At 43.3% G+C, this 13512-nt stretch overlaps 1 protein-coding gene across 1 annotated transcript in view; it reads right to left on the reverse strand.

The window, feature by feature from the left end:
- The window catches only part of TUT7 (terminal uridylyl transferase 7), a 45163-nt gene that overhangs the window by 2780 nt on the left and 28871 nt on the right, over positions 1-13512 (reverse strand). Inside the window, exons 17-26 of the mRNA XM_083701879.1 lie at positions 10409-10466; positions 8379-8482; positions 7797-7886; positions 7597-7710; positions 6877-6954; positions 4825-5002; positions 1844-1891; positions 1656-1747; positions 1212-1327; positions 616-923 (exon numbers count right to left, since the gene is read on the reverse strand). Coding sequence (XP_083558005.1) covers positions 616-923; positions 1212-1327; positions 1656-1747; positions 1844-1891; positions 4825-5002; positions 6877-6954; positions 7597-7710; positions 7797-7886; positions 8379-8482; positions 10409-10466 — 1186 coding nt within the window. The remainder of the gene's footprint in view (positions 1-615; positions 924-1211; positions 1328-1655; positions 1748-1843; positions 1892-4824; positions 5003-6876; positions 6955-7596; positions 7711-7796; positions 7887-8378; positions 8483-10408; positions 10467-13512) is intronic.

Here is a 13512-nt window from a genome sequence, read left to right on the forward strand (position 1 = left end):
ATTTTTCTTCCTTCAGGGCAGTTCTGATTTATTTATTTTTTAAAAAATAAAAATAAATTCCCCCACCCGCTGGCTTTGTATTTGACAACCACGAAGGCTGCCATTTGAAGTAGGGGCTTTCCTTGCCCCATGCTCCCATTGAAAATATCACATATCTTTGGCTGCTTTTATTCTCTCTCTCTCTCTCTCTCTTCCTAAGGGGGGGGGCAGCTTTGGTGGGGGAGCTTTTCAACAAGGAAAGGGCATAAAGGGAAATGGTTAAAAAGCTACCAGCCACTCCTAGGAATCAAACAAAACATCTGAAAACATTTACTCTCTCTACTGAAAAGTATTTCAGAACCACAACTTTAGAAAAGTTTTATGGGACAATTTACTGCATTCATCCATTGTGGGAGGAGGGGGAACTAATTGTTTTGATAATGTTACGCTTAAGCTTATATCCTGTTTCTTGAATTTTTTTTAAAAAACATCATATTGGTTGCCCTCGTCTGCAAAGAAAAGAAAAGAGAAAAGAGAAGAGAAAAGAAAAGAAGCCCACAAGTGTAACTAAAATTCCCAGTTGACCTTAAAACATATTTTTAGTACCATGAACACTATTATTGTAGGGTTGAGTACCTGCAGCTCCTTTGTGCTGAGGGCACTCTTTTTTAATATGTCCTTCCCTTCCACAAATAAAGCAACGCTTTTCTCTGTCTTCCTGTCGCTTCCATTTCTCTGCTGGCTGCTTGGGTGTCTTCTCTTTTGCAGTTTCCATTGCTCCCCTACCCAATTTGCTTTTGTTAGGTGTACATATCTGCAATCTCCCATCTTTTAGCAGGACATCTCTTTCTGCAATTTTAACAGGGGTCTCTTTTTCCTCTTTACTTCTTTTTTCTTTATTTTCTGTGTATCTTTGGTTTTCACTCTCATGCCGTCTTCTGGGTCTAAGAATGCATGAATCACAGTAAAATTTATCTTAAGGCAGCCTGAATATGAAAAAATGTACTAAAATTCCCTTAAGGCTTGCTAAATGTCACACTAAAGCATTTATATGTGCTAAGAATTACTACACCAAGGGGTTTCACACCCAACGTTCCCCAGTGCACTCATAATATTTCCAATCCGCTAACAATGGTTAGGAAATGGGGAACGTTATGTCTGCACTACTGTCAGTAAAAAAAATCTGCACAATTAGAGGCATATTATCCTTCAGCGAGGCAAAGTGTACTTACTTTCTCCGCATGGGACAGTCTTTCATGAAATGCCCAATTTTACCACAAATCCTGCAACATCTATCATTTGGGGCCAGTTCGCCTTCTGTCAGCACCTCTGGGTCAAAAAAATATTCCTAACAAAAATACAAAATGTTAGCATTGAACTGAAATGGGCAATTCTTTCTGACTAGTGCAAAACAAGCAAACACTACTGGTTGCATATTCCTGTGTTTGAAAATTTCAGTAAGGACTAGTGAAACATCCAAGACAGGGTTCCTAAAGTGTGGCTCACAAACTGAATTCAGGTAGTTTGCAGGGTGTCCATATTAAATATTTATAATGATTTTAAACTTTATTTTTGTAGGTACTTTTATTTCTTATCTATATAATTCAAATTGTAATGCAGTACAATACAGCATAGAACATCTTAATAAAATGTTGTTAGAAATCTAACACACTCACCATCTTTGAAGAGTATTCTTTAGGAAATCCTCTTACCGGGGTGCCGAACACCCTCCTACCATTTATAAAAGCCTTCATTATAAAGTTTGTCACTAGAGTAATCAAAACAAAAACAATGATCAATTAAATGGAAACAGAGTCATATAAAAGTATATCTCTGTACAACATAATTTATGGCAATCACTTACTTTTTCTTGACAAACCGGCTCCAAGATTGTGATTCAGGTCGAAAGGATCTGCAAGAAGGGTGTTGCAGGTTTTAACAAACCCCATATTAAAATAGCTCGTGAACAAACAGAATCCAAAGAACAAAAAAACCAGTGGGAATGCTGGTTACATTTTTAATGCTGAGCCACATTTATAAAACAGATTACTTCCCCTTCCTCATGTACAAAGAAAGGGAAAACACTGATCTAAGATTTTGATGACAAGAAGAGGAAAAACCTTCAACAAGAAAGCAACACTTGTTCAAACTGAAAAACTAAGCCAATCATTCTATTGCAAAAAAAAAAAAAAACATGTATAGAGGAGAAAAAACTGTAGTACAGGGGAACCTCTACTTACTCAGGGGTTCTGTTTGCGGCCACCAAGCAGAGCGAGTGGAGATTCCCCCATTCCGCTCCCACCATACCATCTTTTGGCGCCAAAAACAGCGCATGTGTGAGTGGGAATGTGCATGCTGATCGCACGCAAGTGGGGAGACACCTGTATAGTAATCCACAGGCAGAGGGAGCAGGCAGAAAAAGAACCACCATTAAAGCGTGCCCGATCCTTGTATTTACTACCGTATTTTTTGCTCTATAAGACTCACTTTTTCCCTCCTAAAAAGTAAGGGGAAATGTGTGTGCGTCTTATGGAGCGAATGCAGGCTGCGCAGCTATCCCAGAAGCCAGAACAACAAGAGGGATTGCTGCTTTCACTGCGCAGCGATCCCTCTTGCTGTTCTGGCTTCTGAGATTCAGAATATTTTTTTTCTTGTTTTCCTCCTCCATAAACTAGGTGCGTCTTGTGGTCTGGTGCGTCTTATAGAGCGAAAAATACCGTAGTTTATTAAGAATAGAGATGCAGGGATTATACAGATAACACTGCACAACCAAACAGAACTAGTCACTTGGGGATTACTAGCGTGAGCTCCCTGACAGCTAGCCAATAATATTCTATGTCTATTCAAGGGAAAGCTAGAGCAAATGCAAATCGAGGCAACAAGATATGCAAGAAAGCTGGAGTTATAAAAGGCTGCCCTTTGATGGCCAATATCACGTACCTAGCATGGCCCATGACACTTCATAAGACACAGAAGGGAGGATTAAAGGAAGCAAGTTCAGTGTCCAATGATGGCATACTACAAAACACCTCCATCAGTCCACTTTATATACCAATCTAACTTGGGGTCTAGGGATGCAGGTGGCGCTGTGGTCTAAACCACTGAGACTCTTTGGCTTGCCCATCGGAAGGTCGGCGGTTTGAATCCCCATGACGGGGTGAGCTCCCATTCTCAGTCCTGCCAACCTAGCACTTCAAAAGCACGTCAAAGTGCAAGTAGATAAATAGGTACCACTCCGATGGGAAAGTAAATGGTGTTTCCGTGTGCTGCTCTGGCTTTGCCAGAAGTGGGTTAGTCATGTTGGCCACATGACCCGGAAGCTGTCTGCGGACAAACATCGGCTACCTCAGCCAGTAAAGCGAGATGAGCGCCGCAACCCCAGAGTCGTTTGCAACTGGACTTAACTGTTCAGGGGTCCTTTACCTTTACCTAACTTGGTGTATTGGTGTTTCCTTCCCCCTATATCTCACATCCCATTGTTTAACATAATGCCTAGCCTAAAGGTAAAGGACCCCTTGATGGTTAAGTCCACTCAAAGACAACTATGGGGGTGCAGCACTCATCTCGCTTTCAGGCCGAGGGAGCTGGCATTTGTCCACAGACAGCTTTCTGGGTCATGTGGCCAGCAGGACTAAACCGCTTCTGGCGCAACGGAACACCGTGAACACCAGAACACACAGAAACACTGTTTACCATCCCGCCACTGGTACCCCTTTATCTACTTGTACTGGTGTGCTTTCGAACTGCTAGCTAGGCAGGAGCTGGGACAGAGCAACAGGAGCTCACTCCGTTGTGCGGATTCAAACCACCAACCCTCTGATCAGCAAGCCCAAGAGGCTCAGTAGTTTAGACCACAGCGCCACCTGCATCCCTATAATGCCTAGCCTCCTTAATCTCAATGTATGGGGCAGCTTTTTCATGGACTAGACGCTTCCACAGATGAGTGTCAAAGAAGAAAAGGGAACGTGGTACCCTTCTCAGAAGGCATCAGGAAGCATACTGTGCAGGTGCATTATTGTCAGGTGGACAGCAATGTTCTGGGCAAGTCAGTGATCTCATCTGGATTCATGCCAGGTGGGGCTCTCCACTAAGTGCTGACATACCTGCGGTGTCTGCTGTCTCTTCCCACATACCTGCAACATACCTGCGGTGTCTGCTGTCTCTTCCCACCCCTGCTGGTAAGGGTCCTAGGTCCCCCCTCCCATATTCAGTTGAGCAAAGTGGCAGTTGTGCCAAGGCATTGCTAGTCTACAGTCAGCATCCAATAACTGTGGCATCACAGCTCATGATGCTGTGTTCATACAACAGCTTGCGGTGTATTTTTAAAACTAATTTGCCAGTACAGTGGTGCCCCGAAAGATGAACGCCTCGCAAGACGGAAAACCCGCTAGACGAAAGGGTTTTCCGTTTTGGAGGCGCTTTGCAAAACGAATTTCCCTATGGGGTTGCTTTGCAAGGCGAAAAAATCTTGCGAGTCCCCGCGGTTTTTTTTCACTCCCCTCCCTTTTCCTAAGCCGCTTAACAGCTGATCGCTGGAAGCCGCTTGACAGCTGTAGCGCTAATCCGCTAAGCTGTCAATGGGCTTGCTTCGCAAGACGAAAAAACCGCTAGATGAAGAGAATCGCGGAACGGATTCTTTTCGTCTTGCGAGGCACCACTGTACAATACTTTTCGAATCAGGTTGCTAAAATGCAAATTCCTTCGAGCAGTTTGCTGCCTATACTGTGACAGACCTTTAACTGTATTACTCTCCCAACAGAAACTAAGGATTTTACCAAACTTGGCCCTTTTGTTCAAATATATTTGTTAAATGACGAATAAAGCTCTCAGAATTTAGAGGAATACCTTCAATAACTATGTATTTTGAAGTCCACTGCTTCTTGAATGTTGTAAGCAAACTTTTTCTTCGGATGCAGATAACGTGCTCTTTAAAATCAAATTCTTCAGTATAGAAACGGAGAAGTCCTAGCCATAATTCACCAATGGATTCTTTGTTTTTACCAAAGTCTGGCCAAACTGTAGGCTGGAAGTGAAATATATATATGTATATATCTTTTTCAGGTGTAGACAATAGCATGCAATTTACTGATCTCTTGTCACTCTTTGCCTAGATGTGTGAATTGTTCCCACTTGTAGAAAGGGTCAATTTGCCAGTTACCCTGGGTCTGCCAGGCTAAAGAGAAGCACACACTAGCCCAGGGGTCAGCAAACTTTTTCAGCAGGGGGCCAGTCTACTGTCCCTCAGACCTTTTTTTGGGGGGGATGGGGTGGAAATGAACAAATTCCTATGCCCCACAAATAACCCAGAGATGCATTTTAAATAAAAGGACACATTCTACTCATGTAAAAACACGCTGATTCCTGGACCGTCCGCGGGCTGGAATGAGAAGGCGATTGGGCCAGATCCAGCCCCCAGGCCTTAGTTTGCCTACCCATGGCTTAGCTCTATCCAGTGGGCTGCTGGGCTGTCAAGGTATTGAATTTGTGTTTATGTAAATTATTACAATATATCGTAAGACACATTGAGAATCATTGGATTGGAAGGATGGATACAAGTCTTCTACTAATTTAAGTAAATTGGAGGGTTCCTAACTGAGAACTGCTAGCAAATCTTACGTCTGCTGAGATCCTCGGATCTGGCTGCAAATATTTTGCCAATCATGAGCTACCAAATAAATGATGGGTTATAATGACCCCATCTACTTGATTGGCAAGCATTTCCAACATGAATTCTGCAAATAGGTGTGATAAGAATGAAACTGTTTTGATGGTTCATGTAAGGAAGGTTCTAACTGCTAAACATATACACCACAATTCAGGTTTGTAAGGGGTTTTTTAGGGTCTTACTTTTATTAACGCCCCAAAAGCCTTTGCAGTGATATTTTTGCACACACATAAACTAATACTTAAGTAAATCAACAATGTTCTGTGGGATAATCTGCCTCATATAATCAACATGTTTAAGTCTAATTAATGAAGGGGTTAAGACCATAGAGTAAGCTGTCCTGCCAGGCTTAGCTCACCTCAGGAATTACTAATAATCAAGCCTTTGTTTCCCTCTAGCCTACATGTGAACTCCAGTGTGCAAAGAGTTCTGAGCTGCTGCCTCCAGCCACATGGCTCTAACAAGCCTCTTTTAAGTTCCTGTACCAATAATTTAGGAACTTTCACCAGTTTGGAATTAAACTAAGTTTTACTGCCTATGCAACATGAATCTGAACCATGAATCTGAACCATTTTTATCTTACCAAACATGTGGTCTTTTTCTATGCAAGGGAAAGAGGGAATCTTTGGAAGGAACTTAGAAGGGCATATTTTAAAGGTCTAACAGACTATATTTCCACACTTGGTTGAATATTTTTGATTTAAACTCTCTGCTGGAGTTCTCTCACCAAATAAGACTTGTCCCAAACTCCTTTTATATCTATATATTTTTCCTTGTCGCCAACACATTCTACATTTCACTGTGTATGCTCTCATAATGTTTTCTTTCTATCTTGGCAAAAAGGAAGTAGCTAAATGCAATGAATGAAGAAAATAAACAGAACTGGTTCTGATCTAAGTATCTGTTGACATAAATATTAATGAATAACTTAAACATCATTTTAAGAGGCCACTAGATCTTTAGGATCTTATGAGCACAGTACTGCCCTTTTTTCATTCCATACAATTGAGGTAAAAAATGATCAACAGTCTCACAATGTCCTCTGCAGTTTATAAAAAGTTACAATTGGGATCATGAAACACAAGGTAACATACTTCGTTAAGTCTGAGCAAACTTACTTATTCCCCCCCCCCCCCCAATTTCCCATGGCCAGTTTGACCTCATTAAAAAGGTTAGGAGTGTAACTTTACTTAAGATTACATAGCAGAGTTGTTTTTGTATTAGCCACTCACCAGTTCATCTGTTTTGTCAAAGAAATAGACATTCCAGCCATCAACTAGAATTTCGGGTTTCTTTGGCTCTTGGTATATCTAAGAAAATAAATATTAAGACTATCAGGGCAGGAGCTTAGTGCTTTTGAGATGTTTTCAAGTGAGTGTGCAAGCATAACAGGGTAGAATCCAATGCTGTGCAAGCAAAAGTCCAGTCCTGCAACAGGACTTCGCTTTCCTCTCTTCCCCAGCCCCCACCGCATTCCCAAAATCTGTTCCAGAGGGTCTCCCGGCAGTGCAGAGCAGTTTTTGAGTGTTTGTAGGGGCTACAAGGTGGGACGCGGGTGGCGCTGTGGGTTAAGCCACAAAGCCTAGGGCTTGCCGATCAGAAGGTCGGCGGTTCGAATCCCTGCGACGGGGTGAGCTCCCGTTGTTCGGTCCCTGCTCCTGCCAACCTAGCAGTTCGAAAGCATGTCAAAGTGCAAGTAGATAAATAGGTACCGCTCCGGCAGGAAGGTAAACGGCATTTCCGTGCGCTGCTCTGGTTCGCCACATAACCCAGAAGCTATACGCCGGCTCCCTTGGCCAATAAAACGAGATGAGTCGGCCCCAGAGTTGGCCACGACTGGACCTAATGGTCAGGGGACCCTTTACTTTTACTAGGGGCTACAAGAAGGAGGGAAAGGCAAAGTCCCTATGCACAATGTTGTGCACAAACACACACAGGCTTAAAGTGTGTACCTCTTGAAGAACAGGAATGACAGGAGGGTTTCTCTGCTGAAGGAAGTAGAGCACCATTAGAGTATAGGCATAGGAAGATAGGCTGCCTCTAGATGCATCACCAATATCACACATCTGAAAAGAGGGGTGGAGTAGAAATTAGTAGAAAAACTTAACGGCTGTCACTATTTCTCCCCCAGTTAACTAGAACATTGATGTACCTTTGTGAAGACTTTCATTGTATAGCAGAGATATTTTACTCTTGGATCAACAGCTGCATAAGAGGACAAGAGTCTTGTGTTATGCAGAGCCTAGAAAGAAATGAGATTAGAATTTTGAGATGGATTGGTGAAGGAGGACAGCAACTGTATGACTTGGAAAGCTCTCTGAAATACCTCAGTCAACAGAAACAGCATTATTTCAGAAGCATGCAATTGGAATGTGGAATGAGCATGTACACCACAACCACATTTTTTTTTTACTTGCTATCTAAAAATTAAACAACCTTGTTTTTAAAATATCACAGTGAAAATCACAGTGCATGTTTGGTCAGATTTTAATACCAACCATTTCTACAAGACACTGAAGTAACTACCTTGACATATTTATTTTTTTATTTCCCAAACTCTGTTGATCAGTTGTCCACATGAACCCCATTTCTGTTCATCATAAATACGGAAGAACTCATCAATGTAATTTGGAAAGCTGTTTTTCCTCCATAACAGTAGCCCCATATCCCATTTGCTATATCTCCAGTGGCTATTTGAAGAAGTGCTTCAATTTCAACTAGGAGATGTTCTTACCAATGTATTATACAAGCTGATGTCTACTTCAAGACCACTTCGTACATGAAAGAACTTGACAATTGGCACTTTAGCAGTTGTTATCGGTAATATATTTCTTAGACCTATGGAAGTACAAAAATGAAGATTTATACCAGTTGAACTCCGTGGGAATGATGTTGGCTGAAATTCAGCATTGTTAAGTACACAATGATACTTAGGCCACAACCCTATACAGGAATACATCTCACTGAACTGCACACATCTCATTTTTGGCAGTGGTTTTCAATCATGTTCCAAGACATACTTAGGAAGCCTAGAGTTCCATGGAAGCTTATCAGGGATTCCTCAATGTGAAGAACAGTAACAGAAGACAGACAACTTGCACACTACTATTGATCTTTTTCTGCAATTTACACCCACAGGGGAGTGCTGAGTGTATTATGGAGCACAGTCATTTCAGGAAAAGCCCTGGCTAGCACACTCTACGAATGCCTTATAATGTTTTAAAGCTATGGGCTACAACATGCCTGGGTTTTCCTATACACTTTGTCCAGTTTTGACAATTCCACCCAGAGGCCATTTTCGGTGGATAAATCTCGCCTATGTATGGTGGATTCCGGACGTATGGCAGCCCTAATTACCGTATTTTTCGTCCCATAGGACGCTCTGTCCCATAGGACACACCTACTTTTTTGGGGGGGAAATAAAGGAATTCCCCCCCTTTATTTCCCCCCCAAAACCAGGTCAGGGAACAGTGGGATGACGGCGCTGCGCCTCCCCGCTGTCCCCAGAGCTTGTGGGGCTGGCCGATGTCTGCCAGGCACGAGGGGCACTCTGCTTCAGGGTGCCCCACGCGCCGGGCTGCAGACACCTGCGCGAAGCACGGGGCGTCCTCCGGAGGGCGCCCCGTGCTCCGCGCTGCCGGCTGCCGCCCGCAAGCTGTGCGCGCCCGGGGGAGTTCCCCCCGGTGCGCAAGGCTTGCCGACACCTGCACGAAGCACGGGGCATCCTCCAAAGGGCGCCCCGTGCTCCGCACTGCAGGCTGCCGCCCGCAAGCCTTGCGCTCCCAGGGGGAGATCCCCCGGGCACGCAAGGCTTGCGGATAGCTTCCTGGAGAGCAAGAGGTGTCGGTGCGCACCGACGCCTCTCACTCTCCAGGCTTCAGCGAAAGCCTGCATTTGCCCCATAGGACGCACACACATTTCCCCTTCATTTTTGGAGGGGAAAAAGTGCGTCCTATAGGGCGAAAAATACGGTAACTATGAGCAAGCTGACAATGACAATGTTCTTCCAAAAGAGAACAACATGAATCCACACAGATCTGTCTAGTGTATTGTTTTTAGCTTTAGAAATATCTATGAAGTGCTAGCAGCCTGGCTACAAGAAGACCCGACTTCATTATTATTATTCCTCCGAAATTTAATATCTTCATCATTTTATGCAGACAAAGCTATGCTAATTGTGCTATTTTTTTTTTGTTAGGTTTATTCCACCACCACCATTTTAGGTCATTGCAAGAACAGATTTTCACACTTTATGGCAACTAACTTGCATGTTTTTGTTTTGACTGTGGGCCAATGGCTAAGGGCAGACAGAGTTGCAGATATGTGGGCTAACAGACTTTAAGAATGTATCGCTATTATTGCAGACAGACCAATACTATCAAGTATTGTGCATCCAGGAGGGTTTGGGGGGGGGGAATTAAAATTTATTGTTAGGATTCTGTACCAAAAATCAAATGAATGCATGCTAAATCAGGGAAGATGGCCAGTCCACCAATAACTGAGCTAAATTTCTCCATTCATTTATCACATAAATGATATGCAAAAAGAAGTCAATGCAAGTGGCTTTATGTTTTTCAGACATACTAGAAAGCTCTTGAGGCTAAAGTGCATCAAAGGCCTGATCCTAAATTTAAAATCCATTTGTGAGTGTTTTGCATCTGCAGAATCTGAAATTCACAAACATCCTCGCACAATTCATGCTCCTGTGTGCATGGTTTAAAAAACAACAACATACAAGCCAACCACATTTTTAGCAACAGTTACCTGAATGTTTCTTGAGCACTCTTGCAAGTTCTTCAATAATCCTTATACAGTCAAGTCCCTGTGATTAAAAATACACCAGAATCCTTTTTTAAAGCTTTAAAAACACAGCAATACGACAAAGCTTAAGGAAAAGCATTACACCCCAATATTACAATTGCCAGCATTACAATAGGCAGATCAAGGGCTACAACATGCAGACCTAGTGAAGTTGCCCCACTGAGACAGGAAGTTACATCTGCAAAATGTTTTCGTTCTGTTTGTTGGAATGTTTTTTCTTTTAGATTTTTGTAAGAGGCAAAACCTAATTAAAATTAATCGTAAAAAACAAAAAGAAAATTTACACCTGCAAAATGGGACTTCCTCATCATATATGCTCCCCCATCCCTTCAGAGGCCTGGTAGAACCCATATTTTGGATTTGGGAGCGATGCACCGGGAGAGGAGAGCAGAGTAGAACTCCTTTGCTTACAGGACAACTTCACTGGATGTAACCCAGTGGGTGGGGGGTTTTTTTAGAGGTCCTCTCATTCATACAGTGGTGCCTCGCAAGACGAAATTAATCCGTTCCGCGAGTCTCTTCATCTAGCGGTTTTTTCGTCTTGCGAAGCAAGCCCATTGACGGCTTAGCGGATTAGCGCTATTAGCGGCTTAGAAAAAGGGGGGGGGGGAAAGGAAAAAACCCCCGCAGGAACTCGCAAGACTTTTTCGTCTTGTGAAGCAAGCCCATAGGAAATTCGTTTTGCGAAGCACCTCCAAAACGGAAAACCCTTTCGTCTAGCGGGTTTTCCGTCTTGCGAGGCATTCGTCTTGCGGGGCACCACTGTACTGCACTTTTCTTCTATCATGAACCTGACTGTGTAATAGATCAATCCATACGGCTTTTAGCACCTCCAATTTAGAAAACGGCAAACATAAACTTGCTGTTGCACTCAACATCTCACAGCCCTGGTCAGATTTCATCTGGCTATCCAGGTAAAATTTCACAAGCGGCTTCCCAATGAAACCTTTCATAATTCCAGTTTCTTGTTAAAGGCTAGGAGGGAGGGGGAGAAAAGTACAGTGGCACCTCGCAAGACGAATGCCTCGTAAGACAAAAAACGCGCAAGACGAAAGGGTATTTCGTTTTTTGAGTTGCTTCGCAAGACGATTTTCCCTATGGGCTTGCTTCGCAAGACGAAAACGTCTTGCGAGTTTGTTTCCTTTTTCTTACAACCGTTAATACCCAGGGAATCCGCGCTCCGCAAGACGAAAAAATTGCAAGACGAAACAACTCGCAGAACGAATTAATTTCGCCTTGCGAGGCACCACTGTAAAGACACATTTTTCTGTTTCCTGCAAGAGACAAACCAAGGCCAATCTACTATTGGGAAAAGACTGGCCATCGTGAACAAGCAACAGCACTAACGTGTACAGGTTGCTTGCAAGACACAGGTGTCTCCTTTTTGCCTTCCATGCAATAGGTTGCTGTACCCAAGTACACCAGATTTACATAACAAATAGACTGTTTTCAAGTGCAAATTGTTGTGACTTTGTCTATTCTTCTTTCCACAATCACACATCTGAAGTAGTTGCCGCTGAAAGTTGTGCAATTTTTTAAAACCCCAGAAATAAACAGTCACCATGATCAAGGTGTCACTACTATTTTAGGAGCGATGTCGGTGGTTTTATGCTGGTATTAATGCGACAACAGCATTGTAGGTGGTAGATTCAGGTAGGTAGCCGTGTTGGTCTGACACAGTCAAAATATATCAATATATAATATATAAAAATTTGTCCAGTAGCACCTTAGAGACCAACTAAGTTTGTTCTTGGTATAAGCTTTCGTGTGCATGAAGAAGTCTCTAAGGTGCTCTTGTACAATTCTTTTTTGTTTGAGCATTGTAGGTGATTACTGAATATCCACTTTGATGTAAAAAAAGAAAAAAAAGAAAGTGGCTTTATCTGGAATCTATCTGGAATCTAAAAGAGTGAACCTGCTCATTTATCAGCCTCTCTTGTTTTCTTGCACTGAATAAATTATGATTAACTAGACATGTCTGTGTGTGCACATGGAACACTATCAGCTTAGGGGGGAAAACCTGAGAAAGATGCTTAGTAGATCAGCCTATGTCTTCCAGAGGAATGAACTTTTGCTGGCACAATGTACCATAATTTTCGCTCTATAACACGCACCTGACCATAACACGCACGTAGTTTTTAGAGGAGGAAAACAAGAAAAAAATATTCTAAACGAAACAGTGGATGTATGATTTTTGTGGTTTGTGCTGTGGCCACAGACATGTGATCTGACGGTAAGTTTGGGGTAGCCCAATGAAAAACCCTGAGGATCCATGTGGATCCATGCTTTGTAACCACGTTTTAAGTGGGGAGGGAAGGAAAAGAACTCAAGGGACAAGGAGCACACGTGGGGGGTGTGGAGAAGGATGCTGCTAATAATGCAGGAGAGGCTCCTCTCCGGCTTTGCTCCTTTAGAACAAGCAGGCTCTGCGTCTCTCCCTCCTCCCCGGCAAGGAAACCATGATAGTAACCACTCTGAGACAAATCAAGAAAAATTGCGACCAACACTCTCCCCCAACAAGCGCAGTGAGGTCAAAACACACACACACACACACACACACACACACACACACAGAACTGGCCCTAAAGTCGCAGGGCGCTGGGAGAGTGAACGGAAGCAAGAGAAGGAGAAGGAGCCCTCACACACACAGAGACACACAGAGTGTCAATTCTAAAGTCGCAGGGGCGCAGGGAGAGTGAACGGAAGCAAGAGAAGGAGAAGGAGCCCTCACACACACAGAGACACACAGAGTGTCGATTCTAAAGTCGCAGGGAGAGTGAATGGAAGCAAGAGAAGGAGAAGGAGCCCTCACACACACAGAGACACACAGAGTGTTGATTCTAAAGTCGCAGGGGCGCAGGGAAAGTGAACGGAAGCAAGAGAAGGAGAAGGAGCCCTCACACACACACAAACAGACACACAGAGTGTCAATTCTAAAGTCACAGGGAGAGTGAATGGAAGCAAGAGAAGGAGAAGGAGCCCTCACACACACAGAGACACACAGAGTGTTGATTCTAAAGTCGCAGGGGCGCAGGGAGAGTGAACGG

The sequence above is a fragment of the Podarcis gaigeae genome (genome assembly GCF_964106915.1).
Source record: "Podarcis gaigeae genome assembly, chromosome: 11".
NCBI classification, from domain to species: Eukaryota; Metazoa; Chordata; class Lepidosauria; order Squamata; family Lacertidae; genus Podarcis; species Podarcis gaigeae.